The sequence below is a fragment of the Schistocerca americana genome, chromosome 11 (genome assembly GCF_021461395.2).
Source record: "Schistocerca americana isolate TAMUIC-IGC-003095 chromosome 11, iqSchAmer2.1, whole genome shotgun sequence".
NCBI lineage: Eukaryota > Metazoa > Arthropoda > Insecta > Orthoptera > Acrididae > Schistocerca > Schistocerca americana.
Window position 1 is genome coordinate 81,429,251 of NC_060129.1, and position 18,435 is coordinate 81,447,685.

At 41.1% G+C, this 18,435-nt stretch overlaps 1 protein-coding gene across 1 annotated transcript in view; it reads right to left on the bottom strand.

Annotated features, from left to right (window-relative positions):
* Positions 1 to 18,435, bottom strand: part of LOC124553620 (phosphatidylinositol N-acetylglucosaminyltransferase subunit A) — a 139,885-nt gene that overhangs the window by 21,257 nt on the left and 100,193 nt on the right. Inside the window, exons 4-7 of the mRNA XM_047127475.1 lie at positions 15,424 to 15,542; positions 6,632 to 6,753; positions 4,659 to 4,750; positions 1,796 to 2,001 (exon numbers count right to left, since the gene is read on the bottom strand). Of these exons, the coding sequence (XP_046983431.1) occupies positions 1,796 to 2,001; positions 4,659 to 4,750; positions 6,632 to 6,753; positions 15,424 to 15,542 (539 nt within the window). The remainder of the gene's footprint in view (positions 1 to 1,795; positions 2,002 to 4,658; positions 4,751 to 6,631; positions 6,754 to 15,423; positions 15,543 to 18,435) is intronic.

The window sequence follows — 18,435 nt, forward strand, 5'->3', positions numbered from 1 at the left end:
CTCAGAAGCAGTAGGGGGTGTAGCAGCGCTGGGCAGTGCACAAGACTGGACCCGGGAAGGGGCAGGAAGTTCCATGATGTCAGCTACCACGGCCTGGTCAGAAGGCCGGGGGGGAGCAGTAGGCTTCCCTGGAACGGCAGCAGCACACGTACATTGACAAGCGCAGGTGCTAGTGCTGACAGTAGCAACCTCCGTTTGTGTAGCGGCATCGGTTTTCAAGATTGGTTGTTTGAGAACGGAAGAAAAGGAAGCAGTGAACGTGGGCGGCTGCATGGACTTTTAGATTTTCTTCGCCTCACCATACGGGATGCGTTTTGTAGTTTTTAGTTCCTGGATCTTCCGTTCCTCAAGGAAAACTCTGCATTCCCTACTCCACACAGGGTGATCCCCAGAGCAGTTGACACACTTGGGAGGAGAGGAGCAACCAACTCCCTCATGGGCGGCTTTACCACAATTCCCCCAACAGCCATGACCATCTGGGTTTTGCTGTCCGTAATACACACATCAAAAAAAGTTTTCCATCACCCCGGTTCCCAGAACTCGGGAAGATAGACGTCGACTGTGGATATTTTATCACACAGACAGTCGCTTTGACTGATCAGAGATGTCACTAAAGCCACCCAAAGATGTAAACAACCGTGCACGAGAAGTGCCTAGTAGACGGAGGGCATCAACAGCCGATCAGTTCCAGTCATTCGACCAACAAGGAGGTACACAGCTCGTGTTGTCTGTAGTTCAACCGTACCTAGACGGTCAATACTGCGGTTAGATCGCATCTGCATTGTTACTTTGTGCCAGGAAGGGCTCAACAAGGGAAGTGCCCAGTCTCTGAGTAAACCAAAGCAATGTTGTTCGGACACGGACGAGATACAGAGAGACGGGAGCTGTCGATGACATGCCACGCTCAGGCCACCCAGTGAATGACCGCTATTTACGGTTTATGTCTCAGAGGAACCCTGACAGCAACAACACCAAGTTGAATAATGCTTTTCGTGCAGCCACAGGACGTCGTCTTACAACTCAAACTGTGCACAATAGGCTGCACGATGCGCAACTTCACTCCCGACGTCTATGGCGAGGTTCATCTTTGCAACCACGACACCATGCAGCGCGGTACTGATGGGCCCAACAACATGCTGAATGGACCACTCAGGATTGGCATCATGTTCTCTTCAGCAATGAGTGTTGCATATGCCTTAAACCAGACAATCGTCGGAGACTGAGACCTGGTCAGGTTGAACACCTTAGACACACTGTCCAGTGAGTTCAGCAAGGTGGAGGTTCCCTGCTGTTTTGGGGTGGCATTACGCGGGGCCGACGTACACCGCTGGTGGTTATGGAAGGCACCGTACCGGCCGTACGATACGTGAATGCCATCCTCCAACTGATAGTGCAACCATATCGGCAGGGAATTCCTCTTCTCAGACAACAATTCGCGACCCCATCATGCACATCTTGTGAATGACTTCCTTCAGGATAATGACATCGCTCGACTAGAGTGGCCAGCATGTTCTCCAGACATGAACCCTATTGACTGCAGAATGTCAAGGCAACAACCTCCGACAGAAATAGGAACTGCAAAGTCAACTGTAGAGAAAGTAATTAAGTATACAAACAAAGCCCAACAATGGGAGAAAAATCAATCAGTGGGAGAAATCCCCTTTCCTGTCTGACCTCCAACCCTTTGGCCCTTTTCTACTGTCATCCGAGCTCTTAGTTACACTTTTGACTCAGTTTGTCACTTCCCTTCCTCTTACTCCCACCTTTCACTTTTGAGATCGGCACAGCCACTTACCCGCAGGCGGCAGCCTCCACGATGGCCATGCAGTAGGCTTCGGTGAGGCTCGTGTTTAGGAAGATCTGGCCCTCCACCAGCGCGTCGCGCACGCGGTCGTGGGGCAGGCTGCCCACCAGCGTCACGCGCTCCTGCAGCGAGTGCCGCTCCCGCGTCTCCTCCACCAGCCACCGCTTCGGCCCGTCGCCTACCACCAGGAAGTCCACCTGTCGACCGGAAGCGAAATTGCCGCCGTTACCGTACAGGTATCGTTACTGCCATTGACCTCGGACAACGCGATCGGTTTTACCTCTACGTGTGACGGTGACTGAAAGTAGTGGTGGAAATGAGCAGAAAAGAAATAGAGCGATTAGGTCTGTAATGTGTGTTACACGGCAAAATGTGAGAACAGATCCGATACCGAACTGCACTGTAACAGTGAGCTGACGCTACCTTTTTATACAACTACACGACTACTCCACAAATCACACTTGAAGTGTTTGGGGTTTTCAGAAGCACTTTCAGAATATTTCCCATCCACACCACTCTCAAAAATGGCAACAATGAACACCTAAATCTGATTTTTCTTATTAGGTTGGTGCATAAGTTTGTAGCATTCTTATTTTCCAAGTTGATATTCCAGTTGTTGTGGGTTTATTTACCAATCCTCATGGCAAAAATGGTTTTCTCATTTAGGAGGAGGATCGTTTTGACATTACGACTCTTCAAGTTCTGAAAGACCTTACGGATTTCATGAAGACTTTTTACATTTGACCATCGTGCAACATTTGCGTGCGATGAGAAAGGTGAAAAAATTGGGTGAACTGGTATTGCACGCTCTAATCCAAAATCGTAAAAATTGGCACATGGCCCTATGTTCATTTCGGCTTACTTGACATCAATTTGCTCCTGAACAACGCTGATCGATCCTATCCTGTACCGTTACTGGTGAAGAGAAATGGTCTATCAGGTTACCCTCCATTCAGAGGCTGTTGCACGCAGCGACCGTTATTTTGATTTGTAAATAATAGATTTCAGCTAGAAACTAGCCATTCTCAAAGCACTATCCTTTTTAGGTCAATGCATGTAACACCTGTTGGTCTGGCTTTGTACACGGTTTATTGAATGTTGTCGACAAAAGTGTTTTTGATTTTTAACAAATGTGTGATCTCCTGCATCGGCAAAAACACAGCGAGACCTTTGAAGACTTAAGTGGGAAATTTTTGGACATCCTCATTACACTAAGTGATTTTCACTTATTCCTGAAAACAAAGGCTTTTTGGGTGGAAAACTGTTTGCAAATAATAATACCCCCAACAGGTAGTGACATCCGGGCTCAAATCTTTGCAAGTAGAGGAGTACAACATGGGAATAGAAAAATTGGTTCCACATTACGGTAAGTGCCTCAGCAGCTAAGGTGATAGCATTGAAAAATAGAGTAGGTACTGTAACTTTGTAAATGAAGTTTTGCATTGATCTCATTTTTATTTAGTTATGTTAAATTGTGCTTTACTTTCTGGACAATCCACGTACTAAAATCTGATACACAAGTGATTTGAAGCAGTCTCCTTTACAGACTAGCTGCATTTTCTCAGTAACCACAAATGAACTGGGGCCTGCCCCAGCTTTATCTACGGCTGAGCATAGTTATTATCCCCATTTCAAATCCCTACAAATTGTTACATGTAACAACACTTTAAATAAATAAAATGAGGGTGGAGAGGGAGAATTAATGTAGGACCAAATAAATATATCACGTTGTTGTGATCTTCAGTTAGAAGACTAATTTGATGTAGCTCTCCATGCTAGTCTATTCTCTCCTGGCCGTTTCCATATCAATTCTTATCCCCCCCCCCCCTCCCCCCACTTTCTTTCTTAATCAAACTGACAATTCCTTGATGCCTCAAGATGTCTCCTATCAACCTTTTAATTAAGTTGTGCCACAAAGTTCTTTTTGCCCCAATTAGATACAGCAGGGATTCACAGCCCCCTTATTCAGTGGTAACCCATGCTTAGCTCACAGAGGTTGTGGGTAGGTAAAGAATCAACCGTCAAGTGCCAAGTGAGCAAGTGATATCATTGGCAGTAGGTAGCTGGTAGTGTTAAGGCATAGAAAAAAGCGATGTACAGGAAATTATCAGCCGAGCGTGTCCCCATCACCACGGGTTGACCCTCAGTAAACATAAGAATGCGGACAAGGTGTTTTTACCAAAACTTGATAACAACAAGTGTGCCAATAGATGTATTCACATCTACTGTGGCAGCCAGTAGACTACAGTGCGGGTCACACATGCACATTATTGTAATAGCATGTGGCACTGTCTCAATCTATTGGACCTACTTTGAGATTAGACACGAATAGGTGGGCGTGACAAAGGTTGCAACTGCCTCCTATTATGTTTGCTGATAATATATTACCTTACTTAGTGTAAACGAACACTGTCTTGATTACTGAAATACCTGTACTGTGTAGTATCACTGAGCAGCCAAAATCCAACTGAAACAATACTGCAGCAGTTAAAAAGGATCGACTGTTATCCATTAGGTGACAGTTATTAAAATAAGAGGTTAGGCTGCTGGACTACCCGATTTCCAACAACAGAAAATTTAATTGAGAATTTTTCAAGCACCTCCATCTATAATGCTATGAACCTACAGAAGGAATGTCATAAGCCAACAGTTAAAAGGGTCCTCAATTTGAAATTAAACAGAATAATTGTTGGTTCTGCAGAAACACACCATAAATGATAATACTGGGATAGCCTACATGGAGATTAACATTATTATTGCAGTGTGATGGAGTAAACAGAAACAGCGTGACTCAAACAAAATAAGTACTAATTAAAGCAGAGTATAATGAAGGCATCATAGCAGTAGCACTTACATCAGAGTGCCTGGAACAGATTTCTGGGACGATCTGCGCCATGAGGTCCACTCCTTTTCGGTACACTAGTCGGCTCACAATGACAATTGTTACTGTAAAAAAAAGTTAATGTCAGCAAACAATATTTACGTCACCTTGTTTGTGTGAATTTAACACTTACTGTTCCTGCACAACTAATTTAAAACCAAATTTAAAGAAAAAATGATCATAGAAAAACAGGGGAAAGAAATTCATGTTAAAACTAAGTGTCGCATAAAACTTAATGACTGAAGACTTTTCTAGAACCACAGGATATTCGGGAAGCATTAACATTTATTACCCAAGCACAGGACTCCAGTAAGCTTGTCTTTAACAATAAACTGGCATACCAGAACCTTGACACAGGATGTCCGACTGTGAGCACCTCTATGGATGCTGTAGCGTATCAGTGAGCACTAGTGCTTTTGCTTGAAATGTGTCCTTTAAATTCAAAAATAGTCTCGTACTCAAAAGAAATGAGCAAAGAGCAACAGATTCGAGAAACATGCACTGCCACTTACGGCGAGGTCCTAGTTGAGATTGCATGCCACTGCCTGTCCTTTGACACGTTACGAAGTATCGAGTGTGTACTGTGTCATCTGAATGATTGACGAGTGCCTGTGCAGCGTAGTGTTGACATTTTTAAGGATGAAGGAAAGGGAGGGGGTGAAACTCAATACTGGCACACAGCACATTCATCTGTAATTGCACCGAGGGCGCTGTCGAGCTTAACGTCCCCGCCCGTAAAACGGATTGTCGTCAACAGTGTCACGTGGATGAGACAATGCAGAGAAATGTTTGAAATTTAACACAGAATTACTGGCGTAGAGACTGCTGATCAGGAACTTTACACGAGCACTTCTCCTCCCCTTGATGGCAAAATACTAGTAGTGAAAATCTTTCGCCACCAAGACTATCTGGCATACCTCCGAGTCTAGTGCCATCTCACAAGTTTATATCAGCGACCTAGCTTTTTAGTCTATATCCGTACCTGCAACAGACACCAGACACCAATCAAATCACACAGGTGCAGTGAGACGGCAGACTGTGTATACACCTGATTTGGAGGACAGGATTCTACAGGATATTGAAACAAACCCTAGTGCAAGCTTCGAGCAAATACCCTGCCAACATGGTGTAAGCCAAAGTACAATTGTGTGTAGCCTACTCGACAACCGCTACTAGCTGTATCACCTGCAATGAGTGCATGGATTATTCAGCAGCAGATTTTTCTCTGTGAAAAGCATTTTGTCACTGTTTTTACACCACACTATCGAAATTATAGGATTTCTGTCATCAGACCGCTTTACCAATGAAGCAACCTTTACCAGTACTGGTATCATCAATCTGTCTAATCAACCATGGGCTACAGACAATCTTCTGAGAATGGTCGACGCATCTCATCAACATCGGTTAAGCATCAATGTGTGGGCAGAGGTTCCTGAAGCAATAAAGAGCATAACTATCTGATGCCAACTGCGTAGAAAATAAAGAACACAGTACAATAGACATCAACCATATGAGCCCTTGCAGCCATTAAGAGAATGACTATTTTCAGGTGGATGGAGTTTGCTCTGTCGAGTCATCCCGATTTCAGGCAAACGCTATAATGGTTCCTTCATCAATACCACAGCTGACCACTTATTCCAATTTCTTAAAAGTTTATTTATTCTGTGTGTTAAGTATTTTTCAGTTGTATTACAATGCAACTTGTTTATCACTGTTAGATAATCCCTGGATAAAAAAATAAATCTTCCTCCTGCAGGGCTGAAGGCCAGAAGAGTGAAGTGCATATAAACTAGATACTTTAGTATCGATCAAAAGTACAACATTCTATATTCGTGTAGCATGAGCACAACCTTATTAGTGGTCCTGTGACGAGTATATTGATATGCTCAGGCAATATGAGTACAGCATCTACAACACAATGAATATTTTAATAAGTTATAACTCACTCCTATCTGCACTGTTGTTCTCCGACTTTGGCTTTGGCACAAAAACTGTCATGTCGACAGCATTGGGGATCACCGAAACACGGTTGTGTTGCACCTTGGCTCGGAGAACGGTGTTCTCCTTCCTAGAAAACGAAAGGGATTTCAGACAGAGGTCAATCAGCTACACACAGTACATAACAGATCAAATATTCACCACACTTGTCACCAGCTGTGGGGAAGCAAGTATGGTCATCTAACATAACTCACTAATATAGTAGAAAGCTCTGTAATCAGCCTGTGCTGCCAAAAGCTTCTGATTGTGAGAACAAACCGCCTCTAATGCTGTGCGCACCCTGCAGTTCCGCATGATGTCACTTTTACTGTGTAATCATTGTAAAGTAATAACTGTTCATCAAATAACATTTTCATCACTATGCAGTATATGAAAACTAACAACTGGCAAATTTTCAATAATGTAATGTTAATATTTCTGCAGTTACAGCACACACATTTTGCAATGTATTTTTATGAGCAACGTGAAAGGAAATTTAGAAATTTACAGGGATCAAATGTAATTTTACAGAGAATTTGGGTTATCCACCTCTTGATTTTGACTTACAATTACGAAATTCTAATTCTGGTATGTATTTGATGCAGCTCTCTACATTAAATCTACATCCACACTGCCACTCTGCAATTCACACTTAAGTGACTGATGGAGGGTTCATCAGACCCACCTTCAAGCTACGAGGGTGATCCCAAAGGTAAGGTCTCCTATTTTTTTTATAAGTACATATACCTGTTTATTTCTACAATGTTTTACATCAGTTTACAGCTTGAACATTTAGCTATTTTTTGACATAATCACCATTTCTGTCGATGCATTTTTGTAGACGCTGTGGCAGTTTTTGTATGCCCATATCATACCAGCTTGCCACCATGCTATTCAGGAGGTTATGAAGCTTTTCTTTTTACCTCGTTGTCGGAGCTGAACCGCTGGGAACACAATTAAAGTGAGACTGTGAAAAATCTCAAACGGGCAATTCAGAACTGGAGAAGAGGAATGTTGAGCAAGGTCGTGCACATTCTCCATGACAATGCTTGTCCAAACATCGCACGGCAAACTGTTACTCTCCTGCAACAGTTTCAGTGGAACATAATCACCCACCCACCCTATAGTCCTGACCGAGCGAGGTGGTGCAGTGGTTAGACACTGGACTCGCATTCGGGACGACGACGGTTCAATCCCGCGTCCAGCCATCCTGATTTAGGTTTTCCGTGATTTCCCTAAATCGCTCCAGGCAAATGCCGGGATGGTTCCTATCAAAGGGCACGGCCGACTTCCTTCCCTGTCCTTCCCTAATCTGATGAGACCGATGACCTCCCTGTCTGGTCTCCTTCCCCAAAAACAACAACCACCCAATAGTCCTGACTTGCCACCCAGTGACTATTGCCTGTTCCCTAGGTTACAAGAACATTTTGACCAGAAAGTGATTCAGCTCTGACGACGAGGTGAAAGAAGAGGTTCGTAACTTTCTGAACAGCATGGTGGCGAGTTGGTATGGCATGGGCATACAAAAACTGCCACAGCGTCTACAAAAATGCATCGACAGAAATGGTGATTATGTGGAAAAATAGCTAAATGTTCACGCTGTAAACTGATGTAAACTATTGTAGAAATAAACAGGTCTATGTACTTATAAAAAAAAAGGAGACCTTACTTTTGGGATTACCCTCAGACAGTGTGTGGGAAAATTGAACACTTACATCTTCCTGTGCAAGCTCTGATTTCACGTATTTTATTATAATGACCATTTTTTCTTATGTAGATGGTGCCAAAAAACTATTTCTGCATTTAGAGGAGAAAGTTCATTTAAATTTCATGGAAAGACCTTGCTGAAATGAAAAATGGCCTTGTTATAATGATTGCCACCCCCCTCACATTGCATACAATATCCATGATATTCTCTCTTTATCTCATAAGAATATGAAATGAGCTGCCCTTCTCTGAACTTTTTCTAGGTCTCTACTCAATTGTATCTGATAAAAATTCCACAGTGTGCAGTAATACTCCAGAAGAGAACAGGCAAGCATACTGTAGATGTCTCTTTAGTAGACTAGTTCATCACCTACGTTTTCTGCCAATAAAATTCAGTCTTCAGTTCGCTTCTCCCACTACACTGTCTACATGTCAGCACTGAAAATATTATGCACCAATTCTCACCCATGCGATATATTAACCACAGCACGTTTTGAAAGTGCGTTATCGCACTATAGAGTGCTATAAAACAAGGAAATGAATCAATACATCAAAATACTGCGGATACTGACAACTACGTACATATTGTCCTGTAGTATAACATACCTCAAAGCTTCTATGCCAGTAGGAACTATCAAAAGTAAATCATCAATACTGAGGATAACCAGCTCAAGGTTTTCCATGTTTGCAGAATTTAGCAATAAATATCCTGGCCATTTCTCCGGCACATTTTTTAATGCCAGCTATAAAGCTCCCATTACACACATCTGTCTTTTCTTATTACACAGAGTCTCTTCAAACAACTTCCTTATTATGTGTAGCATACATTCCTGGAGATGTATGTGCCATGCACCTCAACTGCATTTTCATTATGTAGATTGTAGATTGTATTTTATTGGTCCTGTTGTCTACATAGCAGCTTATGCATAAGACATTGGACAAGTCAAGTTATAAATATACAGCCTGAAAGCAATTTCAAGGCATACATATTTAAGCTTACAATAATATACTTTACACACAAGTATTTATATAACACATTTCATAAATTTAAATATTCATCAATGGAATAAAAGCAGTGATGCTGTAAATATGACTTTAGAGATTTTCCAAATGTATTGACCTCAGTGATAGCTTTTATGTTTTCAGGAAGTTTGTTATAAAGCTTAACTCCCATGTGAAAAGTACCTTTTTGGCACAGTGCTGTGCTGATTTGAGTCATATGTAAGTTCCTGTTTTGTCTGGTAAAGTGCTCATGTATATCACAGTTTTTTTGTAGCCTCTGGTCCTTGCCTATTACATTTAATTTAAAGAACAAAAGGGTTTCCATAATGTATACACACGGTAATGGGGGAATACCAGATTTCTTAAACAGGGGTTTACAAGAGTCTCTAGGCTTGCACCCAAACAAGATTCTAATGGCCCTTTTTTGTAGTTTAAATGTGCTATTAGCTATTTTAGAGTTTCCCCAGAAGGTGACCCCATATCTAAGACGAGAATGAAAGTACGCATGATATGCACTCATTACTGTTTTCTCACTACAGCATGATTTTAATGAACAAAGAAGATAACATGTTTTGCTCAGTTCTGTATTGAGACATTCAATATGCTTATTCCATCTGATGTTACTCTGCAGCCAAAGTCCTAAGAATTTGGTTTCAGTACTGTTACCAACTGGTTCGTCATTGATAGAGACTGATGGGATAAACATGTCCTTGTTAGGAACATTGTGGAATTTTAGAGCAACGGTTTTCTTACTGTTTATTACAAGCTGGTTACTCTGTGCCCAGCTGCTAAGTTGTTTCGTGACCGTGTTTACTGCCTGCTGTAACTGCTCATCGTCGTCTCCTTTTAATAGAATCGTGGTGTCATCTGCAAATATGATTGATTTGTGTGCATCAATATTTAAGCTTAGATCATTTATGTACAGAAGAAACAGAAGGGGTCCCAATACGGATCCTTGGGGTACACCACATTTTATTTGTTTATAGTCAGATAAGTGATTAGATACAGTTTTTAGTTCAATATTTGTGTGCTTGACGCACACTGCCTGCATACGATTTGTCAGGAAGGAACTGATCCACTTGTTGGACAGACCTCGAATACCATATCTTTCTAGCTTTGATAGCAGAATTTTATGGTCCACCATGTCAAAAGCTTTTGACAAGTCAATAAAGACTCCTATTGTTTCCTGTTTTTTGTCCATCAGGTTTAGGATGGAATTGATGCACTCATAGACAGCAGTTGTCGTTGACCTCTTATTTCTGAATCCATGTTGTTCATTACATAGGATGCTGTTTTTATTTATAAATTTCATAAGTTTCTCATACATAACTTTTTCCAGTACTTTAGAGATGCAGGAGGAAATTGTGATGGGTCTGTAGTTATTTACATTGTCTTTATCCCCTTTTTTATATGCAGGAATAACTTTTGATGTTTTTAACACATCAGGGAAAGTGCCGGCCTGAAGTGAGCAGTCGCATAAATGTGTGAGTACTTCAATTAGGTTTGATGCGCTCTTCTTTAACATTGTTGCAGGTATACCATCAATACCTGCCGATTTGGAATTTTTTAGTCCTTTTATTGCTTTAGCTACTTCATCTTGTGAAACAGAACTGATGTACATTGATCCTCTGCATGTACTTATTTTATATTCATTTGCCTGGATGCTCTTAAAGTTTGATTGTAACATATTTTCAGCAACACCTGTGAAAAAGTTGTTAAATGTGTTAGCTACTTCTAAGGGGTTTGTTACTTTTTTATTTTTATGTGATAGTGTTATATTTTTCCAAGGTTGTCTGTATTCTCCACATTCTTTTTTTATAACACTCCACATAGCCTTTGATTTATTAGCTGAATTATAAATGATTTCATCATTATGCATTGTTTTTGCTGCTTTTATTACTTTTCTTAATATTTTGGAGTATTTTTTATAGTATGCGCGTACTTCAGGTGAGGAATTTTTTGAGTTACATATTTCATGAAGTAGTCTTTTCTTCTGGCATGAAACCCTTATTCCCTTTGTGATCCAGCTGTTTGTTCTAGAGTTTCCCTGTATGGTTAATGTTTTCAGTGGGAATGCAAGTTCAAAGAAATGGGTTAATGTATCAATGAAAGTGTCGAATTTTTCATTTACATCGTTCATTTTGTACACTCCTAGCCATTTTTCTTTCTGTAATAAGTTGTTGAAGTAGTTCACATTATGCTGATTATAGCTTCGATATGCTGTTCTAAGAGACATGTTGTTAATAATACTGCCTTGTACTTTTATGCTTAATATTTGAGCAAGATGATCACTAAAACCTGGATTGAAAATTTTTAGTGAGGTGTTATGTAAACTCTTCTTTACTAGAAACTGATCAAGAGCTGTTTGACAAGTTTCTGATACTCGGGTAGCTGCTTTTACTTCAGCCTTTAAATTGTAGGACGTTGCAAGGTTCAAAATGGTCTCCCTATTTCCACTATTCGTGAGGAAGTCAATATTGAAGTCACCACAGATTATCAATTCACAATCTATTTTGTTTACTTTATTTAGCAATGACTCCAATTTGTTTAAGAAAAGTTCAAAATTCCCGGACGGTGATCGGTAAACTGTAGCAATAACCAGGTTGAACTGAGTAATTTTTATAGCTGCAATTTCATAATCCTTTTCGACATTTGCCCTAGTTAAGTCAGGTAGTGTAATAAAATCTACATTTTCCTTTGTGTAAATAGCTACCCCACCCTGTTTGCTGTTTTTCCTGCAGTAGTAAGCAGCCAAGACAAATTTGTTTATTTTCGTATTCTGGATTAATTCTGGGTTAAGCCAGTGCTCAGAAATGCATAACACTGAGATATCATTAAGTTCATGTGTTAATATAACGTTAATTTCATCGATCTTATTACGCAGGGATTGCACATTATGGTGATAAATTTGTCACATACTGGGATACTTACATGTGCACCCCCATATAAGGCTTCTAACAGAAACACTACATCTAATTACAGATTCCAGAACCTTTCTTAATGACCAATCCACAAGTGAAATAATTTCAGAGTAATTGTTAATTTTATTTTGTGTGTCCTTAAATTTCAGATGGCAACTAACTCCTTTATTAAAATTTCAAGAGAAAGAATACTGTTATAAACATTCCCATCCCCCAAAATACTGAGGAACCAAAATCAATCAGATTTTGGTTGTTGCCATATAGAGAAAAGCTGATAACTTGTTCAAAATGATGGCCATTATCAAAAAATGAATGTTTGAAATTTCTTCTTCTTACTACTACTAACAGTAATGACCTTTCCTGATGCATGGAACTTGGGCAGAATGTAAAACCTCTGTCAGTAAAAGATGTGGCAATTTCCCTAGGCCACAGCAAGTACTTTCCAGCCTCTGCAGCTCCTCTTGGTGGGCAATGATGCTATTTTTCAGGTCAGAAACTCATTGAGGTGGAATGACACTAAACTATAAAAACTCCGAACTCAGATACCCACACCCCTTACCATTTGCTCGAATCCTAACCAAAAGCCTCCACGAGACAACACTAACATGATCGCACTTTGCTGTCGGCATGAACCGCATCACAGCTTCTCACATTTTGCCTGCCAATTACTTTAAGCATAGTGTAGAGGTGTCACCATTTTTATTTGGTGTGCACTACTGCACCACACTTCGGTTGAACACCGTCAGCTCTGACAGCGTGGTAAGAAATCACTATGACCACGTGCCTTGTTATCTGTGATTTCAAAGGCTCCACAAACTTACTACTAACACGACAGAATGAATTCGCGCACTCTCTCCCGAGCACAGTACTACCGTCGATCCAGTTTACACAACTTCGTATTTTTTGTGCAGATACTATTAGCCTCGTGTTAAGGGCTGCCAACATACAGTTTATTTCTCTATATTGCTAAACCGTAGATGCTCTCAGCTCATGGATGTGACTATTATCAAAAGATATCTAACTGTTAATCATTTGTCTGTTTTTAAATTTGAGTTTTAACTCCCCTCCACCTCCCTCCGACTCTTAATTGATCAAGGACCCAGAGCAAGCAGATATAAACTGTCCACAATCAAGAACAAGGGGAAGTTAAGTTAAATCACAGCAGCATGTTAATTTTGACACCCCCTCTCCTCCCCCAATCCTGTAGACCATGTCTATAAAAACTATCAATTGGAGATGGTCATTAATTATGGGACGGTTATAAAATTTCAGTCATAATTACGAGGGCAGTTCAGAAAGTAACTATCATGCTAGTATTTGTACACGGGGTGCTGCCGTTGTTCCACCGTTTAATTTTTATAACCTCAAAACACAAATGCTGCAGTAAAAAATTCCACAAAATGCGTAGTGTGATAAGATTTCTTTCAGTGCAAAACATTTCAGCAGCAGATATTCACCATCAATTGTGTACTGTAGACAGTCCAAATGTTACGAGTGAAAGTGTTGTGCGGCAATGGATCCAAGTTTTTTAAAAAGTGGTACAACAAATATCCTTGTTGAAAAGAGCAGTGCCCTGTAATGATTACTACTAGATTTCAGAACTTATAGCACAATAGCAAATTTTATTCAGAACAAAAAATGCAATTATGATCCAATGTTTTGAATGTAATATGTTTTCCATAAATATAAAAACATACTTGCAGATATTTGAAGGCTTTTTAAAAACAATATTATGGAAAGAACAGTCGCTAGTCACCATATAGCGGAGATGTTAAGTCGCAGATAGGCACAATGAGAAGAATGTCTCACAATAAGCTTTCGGCCAACAAGGCCTTTGTGAAAAATTGCGCACCCACACACTCTGGCAGCTAAAGCCAAACTAGCCTACGAACAGCAGAGCACGATGGGAGAGGCAACCGGGTGGGGGTAAGGAAGAGGCTGGGGTGAGCAGAGAGAGTAAGGGTGGGGAACAACATACCTCCTCCCACCAGTGGCTATTCCAGTCTGGTTACAAACATCACCTATCCCATCAAAGGCAGGGCTACCTGTGAAACCAGTCATATGATCTACAAGCTAAGCTGCAACCACTGTGCTGCATTCTACGTGGGCTTGACAAGCGACAAGCTGTCTGTCCGCATGACTGGCCACCGACAAACTGTGGCAAGAAACAATTGGACCATCCTGTTGCTGAACACCCTGCCCAACACAACATTCTTCATTTCAATGACTGCTTCACAGCCAGTGCCATGTGGATACTTCCCCAACAGGAGCTTTTCTGAACACTGCAAGTGGGAACACTACTTGCAATATATCCTATGTCCCCATAACCCTCCTGGCCTCAACCTTTCTTAGCCATTGTCCTTAGCCCATCCAAACCCTTTCCTGTTTCCATTCCAGCACTACACAGCCCTCTAGTCCTCGAACGCACGCACTCTTTTTACTTCTCTCGTTTTCTGCTACCCCCCCTCCCCTCCCCCCCCCTCGACTCTCCATCTAACCTCCCGACTGCACCTAGCTGCCCTAGCCCTACCTCGTCTTCTCACCTCATCCCTGCACATGCACTGCTGTCTGGCTTCAGCTGCCAGACACTGTGGTCGTGTGTGTGTGTGTGTGTGTGTGTGTGTGTGTGTGTGAGAGAGAGAGAGAGAGAGAGAGAGAGAGAGAGAGAGAGAGAGAGAGAGAGTTGCGTTTGCGTGCGCACGCGTGTTGTTGATCTTTGACAAAGGCCTCATTAGTCGAAAGCTTACTGTGTAACAGTCATCTTGCTGTGCCTATCTGCGATTCAGCATCTCCACTATACGGTGAGTAGCAATTATCCTTTTCGCAATATTGTTACATTCCATCCTGCATTTTCCAAGGCATTTAGAAAGTCAGATTTCAACACTGTATTACGGGTAAGGGTTTTGTGTTATTTTTTTTCTCCTGTCATTCACTTTAACAACAAGAAACGATGATGAACTCTGACAAGACAAGTCACATATGAATGTGTGAGATGGTTATATAGTGTGTGTAAAAAAATTTAACGTATGGGGGAAAAGGAAAAAAAATACTCTGGCCTAACTACACTAAACTTTGAGCACCTGTTGCCTTCGGAACATCTAACTATTAAACATGCAGCAGTCAAGGCTTACCCAGTGTGGGAGACACATATGCAGTGATCACAGGCTGCCAATGACAACTCCAGGAACTTGTTGGTGATAACGGCAGATGTATCGGCAAAGCCAAACAGTGAGTGGTCTGTGAACACCGACTGCAAACAATGAAAATGTCACATTCACCAGGTTGTAGGATTTTGAGTGCATATTTAGCTGTTAAAAATATTTAACACACTTATTAGGCAATGAATTGGAAAAACAATTTTTTTTTACATTGCTGCAAAATAACTATTACACTCGCGGCTGTTCATTAACTGAGCTTGCAGTGAAAAAGGAATAACAATCAGAGAAATTTATGACAAAGTAAGCATACGAGTAATACACTTGCAAGATATTTATCGTAGGTAATGCGGTGCAAATGGTACAGAATGACAGAAAATGCGAGACGATAATACCTTTTAAATGGTTGTACGAAGTGCACATACCAAGAGCTGACTAGGTAATGTAGCCTTATACTGACACTACAGCTCAAATAAAATACCTCTGTGACTGATGGACTGCAGTAGCAACATAGTGGTATGCAGAGTGAACATATGGCACTCTAAAAATGAAGACTTGATGGCCTTTTATAACTCTTCTAATTGATAATGTAGATATTTTAATGGATGGGTAATGCATATTAAAAGAGTATACCTGTCTCTGTGAACGAAAATTTCACGTCAAATTGTCTAGATTAGTTTTGAAACCACAAAATCATCATAAGAAAATTTTAGGAATGAGAAAATATTAAGATTTTGTCATGACTAAGGCTTTCGCTGCTGGTCTTGTTGAGATTCTGATGCCAGCAGCATTATTTAGCTGGAGGGACAACTACAAAAAGAAAAAAAAGCACTTCATCTTTTGCAAGCAGCAGCAGCCCGAAGGTGGCTGCCTCCTCTACTCAGAGCTCACATGTCGGGCTGCTACGCAGAGGACCCAGTTCGATTCCCAGTGCTGCCGGGGATTTTTCCTCAGTGGGAGAACAGGAATGAGGTGCACTTGGACTCGTGAGGCCAACTGAGGAGCTACTCGACTCAGCAGTAGCTGCTAAGAGGTCAGGAAAGCTGACAGCAGCTGGGAGAGGTGTGCTTATCCCGCGTCCCTCCGAACTGCATCCAAATGACACCATCAGCAGCTGATGACGTGGCATTTGATTGGTTCAAATTGGCCCAGTACACAGAGCTTTGTTTTATAAACCTCCCCCCCCCCCCCCTCAAAGATGGTGTAGACTGTTTATCACTTGTATTCCTGCTGCTTTATCTTTTGCAAATCTCACTAAACTCACACAAAGAATGTAATTTGCTACAATTTTCCAACCAAAGATGATGATTATGAAATACCCAGCGAAGTGACAAATATGGAAAACTCTGACACTGAAAACTATCTGTTAAGATGCCTTGTGTTAGCCCTACGGTAGAGTGAGTGAGCAACAACCGAAAAATATAGGCTTTCAGGTTTTATGATAATTCTCTCAGGCTGCTTGGTAATGCTGAAAGTTGTGAAACACTGTCTGCTAGTTATATAAGCTAACAGCACTACGCCATATCAGTCTAAAAGTGTCACAAAAGCAAGTGTGAGTATGAACAGAAAATACCTGACAAATAAGTCGCGTGCGTGCGCACCCCCCCCCCCCCCTTGCACCTTACCTCACACTATACTTTCCTACTTCCAAATACTACTTTAGTAGCAGATGTGTGTGGAAGAACTAGACTGAAAGGGCCGGAACTAGTTAGTCCTACAGTCTGATCACCGTGTGCTGGTTACTGAAAGGATAGACCACATTCACTCTTGAGTGACAACCACAAAACCCCTCTTTACTTAAAACACTAGAGCACCATTGGTACACATTACTCACACTGCACTCCTTAATCTACTATGTCATAGACAGTGCAGTAACAACTGGTAACAATTTTCTCCAATGAATCTCTCTCCAATTTGGAACCCAAGACTTTTCAAATACATGTGAGAGACTACAGAAGTAAGTCCACACTACATTAATGCCTAAAATACATATGTGCAGAACAAATGACTAGCACAGGCAGTCACAGTTGCTCCAAATCACAAATCTTGTTACCAGAATTTCCTGCCGAGGAAAAGAGTATTAAGTCAGATGAACAGCAATTTCAGAACTTGTGTAAATCGACATACTGGCCAGAGGAAAGGAATGACTAGCACTCCTATAGCCCACATTAAATGTGTGTGTGTGTGTGTGTGTGTGTGTGTGTGTGTGTGTGTGTGTGTGTGTGTGTGTGTGTGTGCATTAGCAAACGAGCAAAGGTGCATTTACATTGTACCTGTCTCTTGCATTGTGTGCTGTAGTTGATAACTGCGCAACAAATGATGTGAGGTGAACATGATGAATTGAAAGTGGAATTGTCAGTTCGAACCCAACCTCAGCCTCTGGATTTGTTATAGGTAACTTACCACAGTTGAAATTATCTTCAAAACACTGCAGTGCACATTTAGAAAATCAGGATTACATGTACACCACTATTACTACAGGCCTATGTCCTGCAGTCTGTCATTCGCCATGTGTTGCCTTACAGTGTGCATCTCTATGCAGATGTGAAATTAAAAAAAAAGGTAAAGCAATGGAACACTTAATATTTGAGATAGCTAATAACACTATCCAGACCTATCTACAGCTAACATACGGAACAGCACACTGTATAACGGAGTCAGAGAAAACAACATGTACTACAATTTAGCAGGAACATTATACTGAATGCACGTCTGTTGTTCAGTCTTATGATCACAGAGTGTCACACCAAGAAAAAGATCAAATGATTCGAAAATTACCAGTATTCGTTTATTGCTTAAGAAGTGCTCAAAGTCGCTCGCATGATGATTTTTATACAACTGAGATGATCTTATAGTTTATCAAACCATTTCCAAGCAAGTGCAGCGAACTTCTCACGCGTTGACTATTATACTGACTGATAAAATGCAATTCAGAGAGTGCTTTTGTTCACGATGAAACTTCTTTAGTGAATAATTCGGATACGAAAG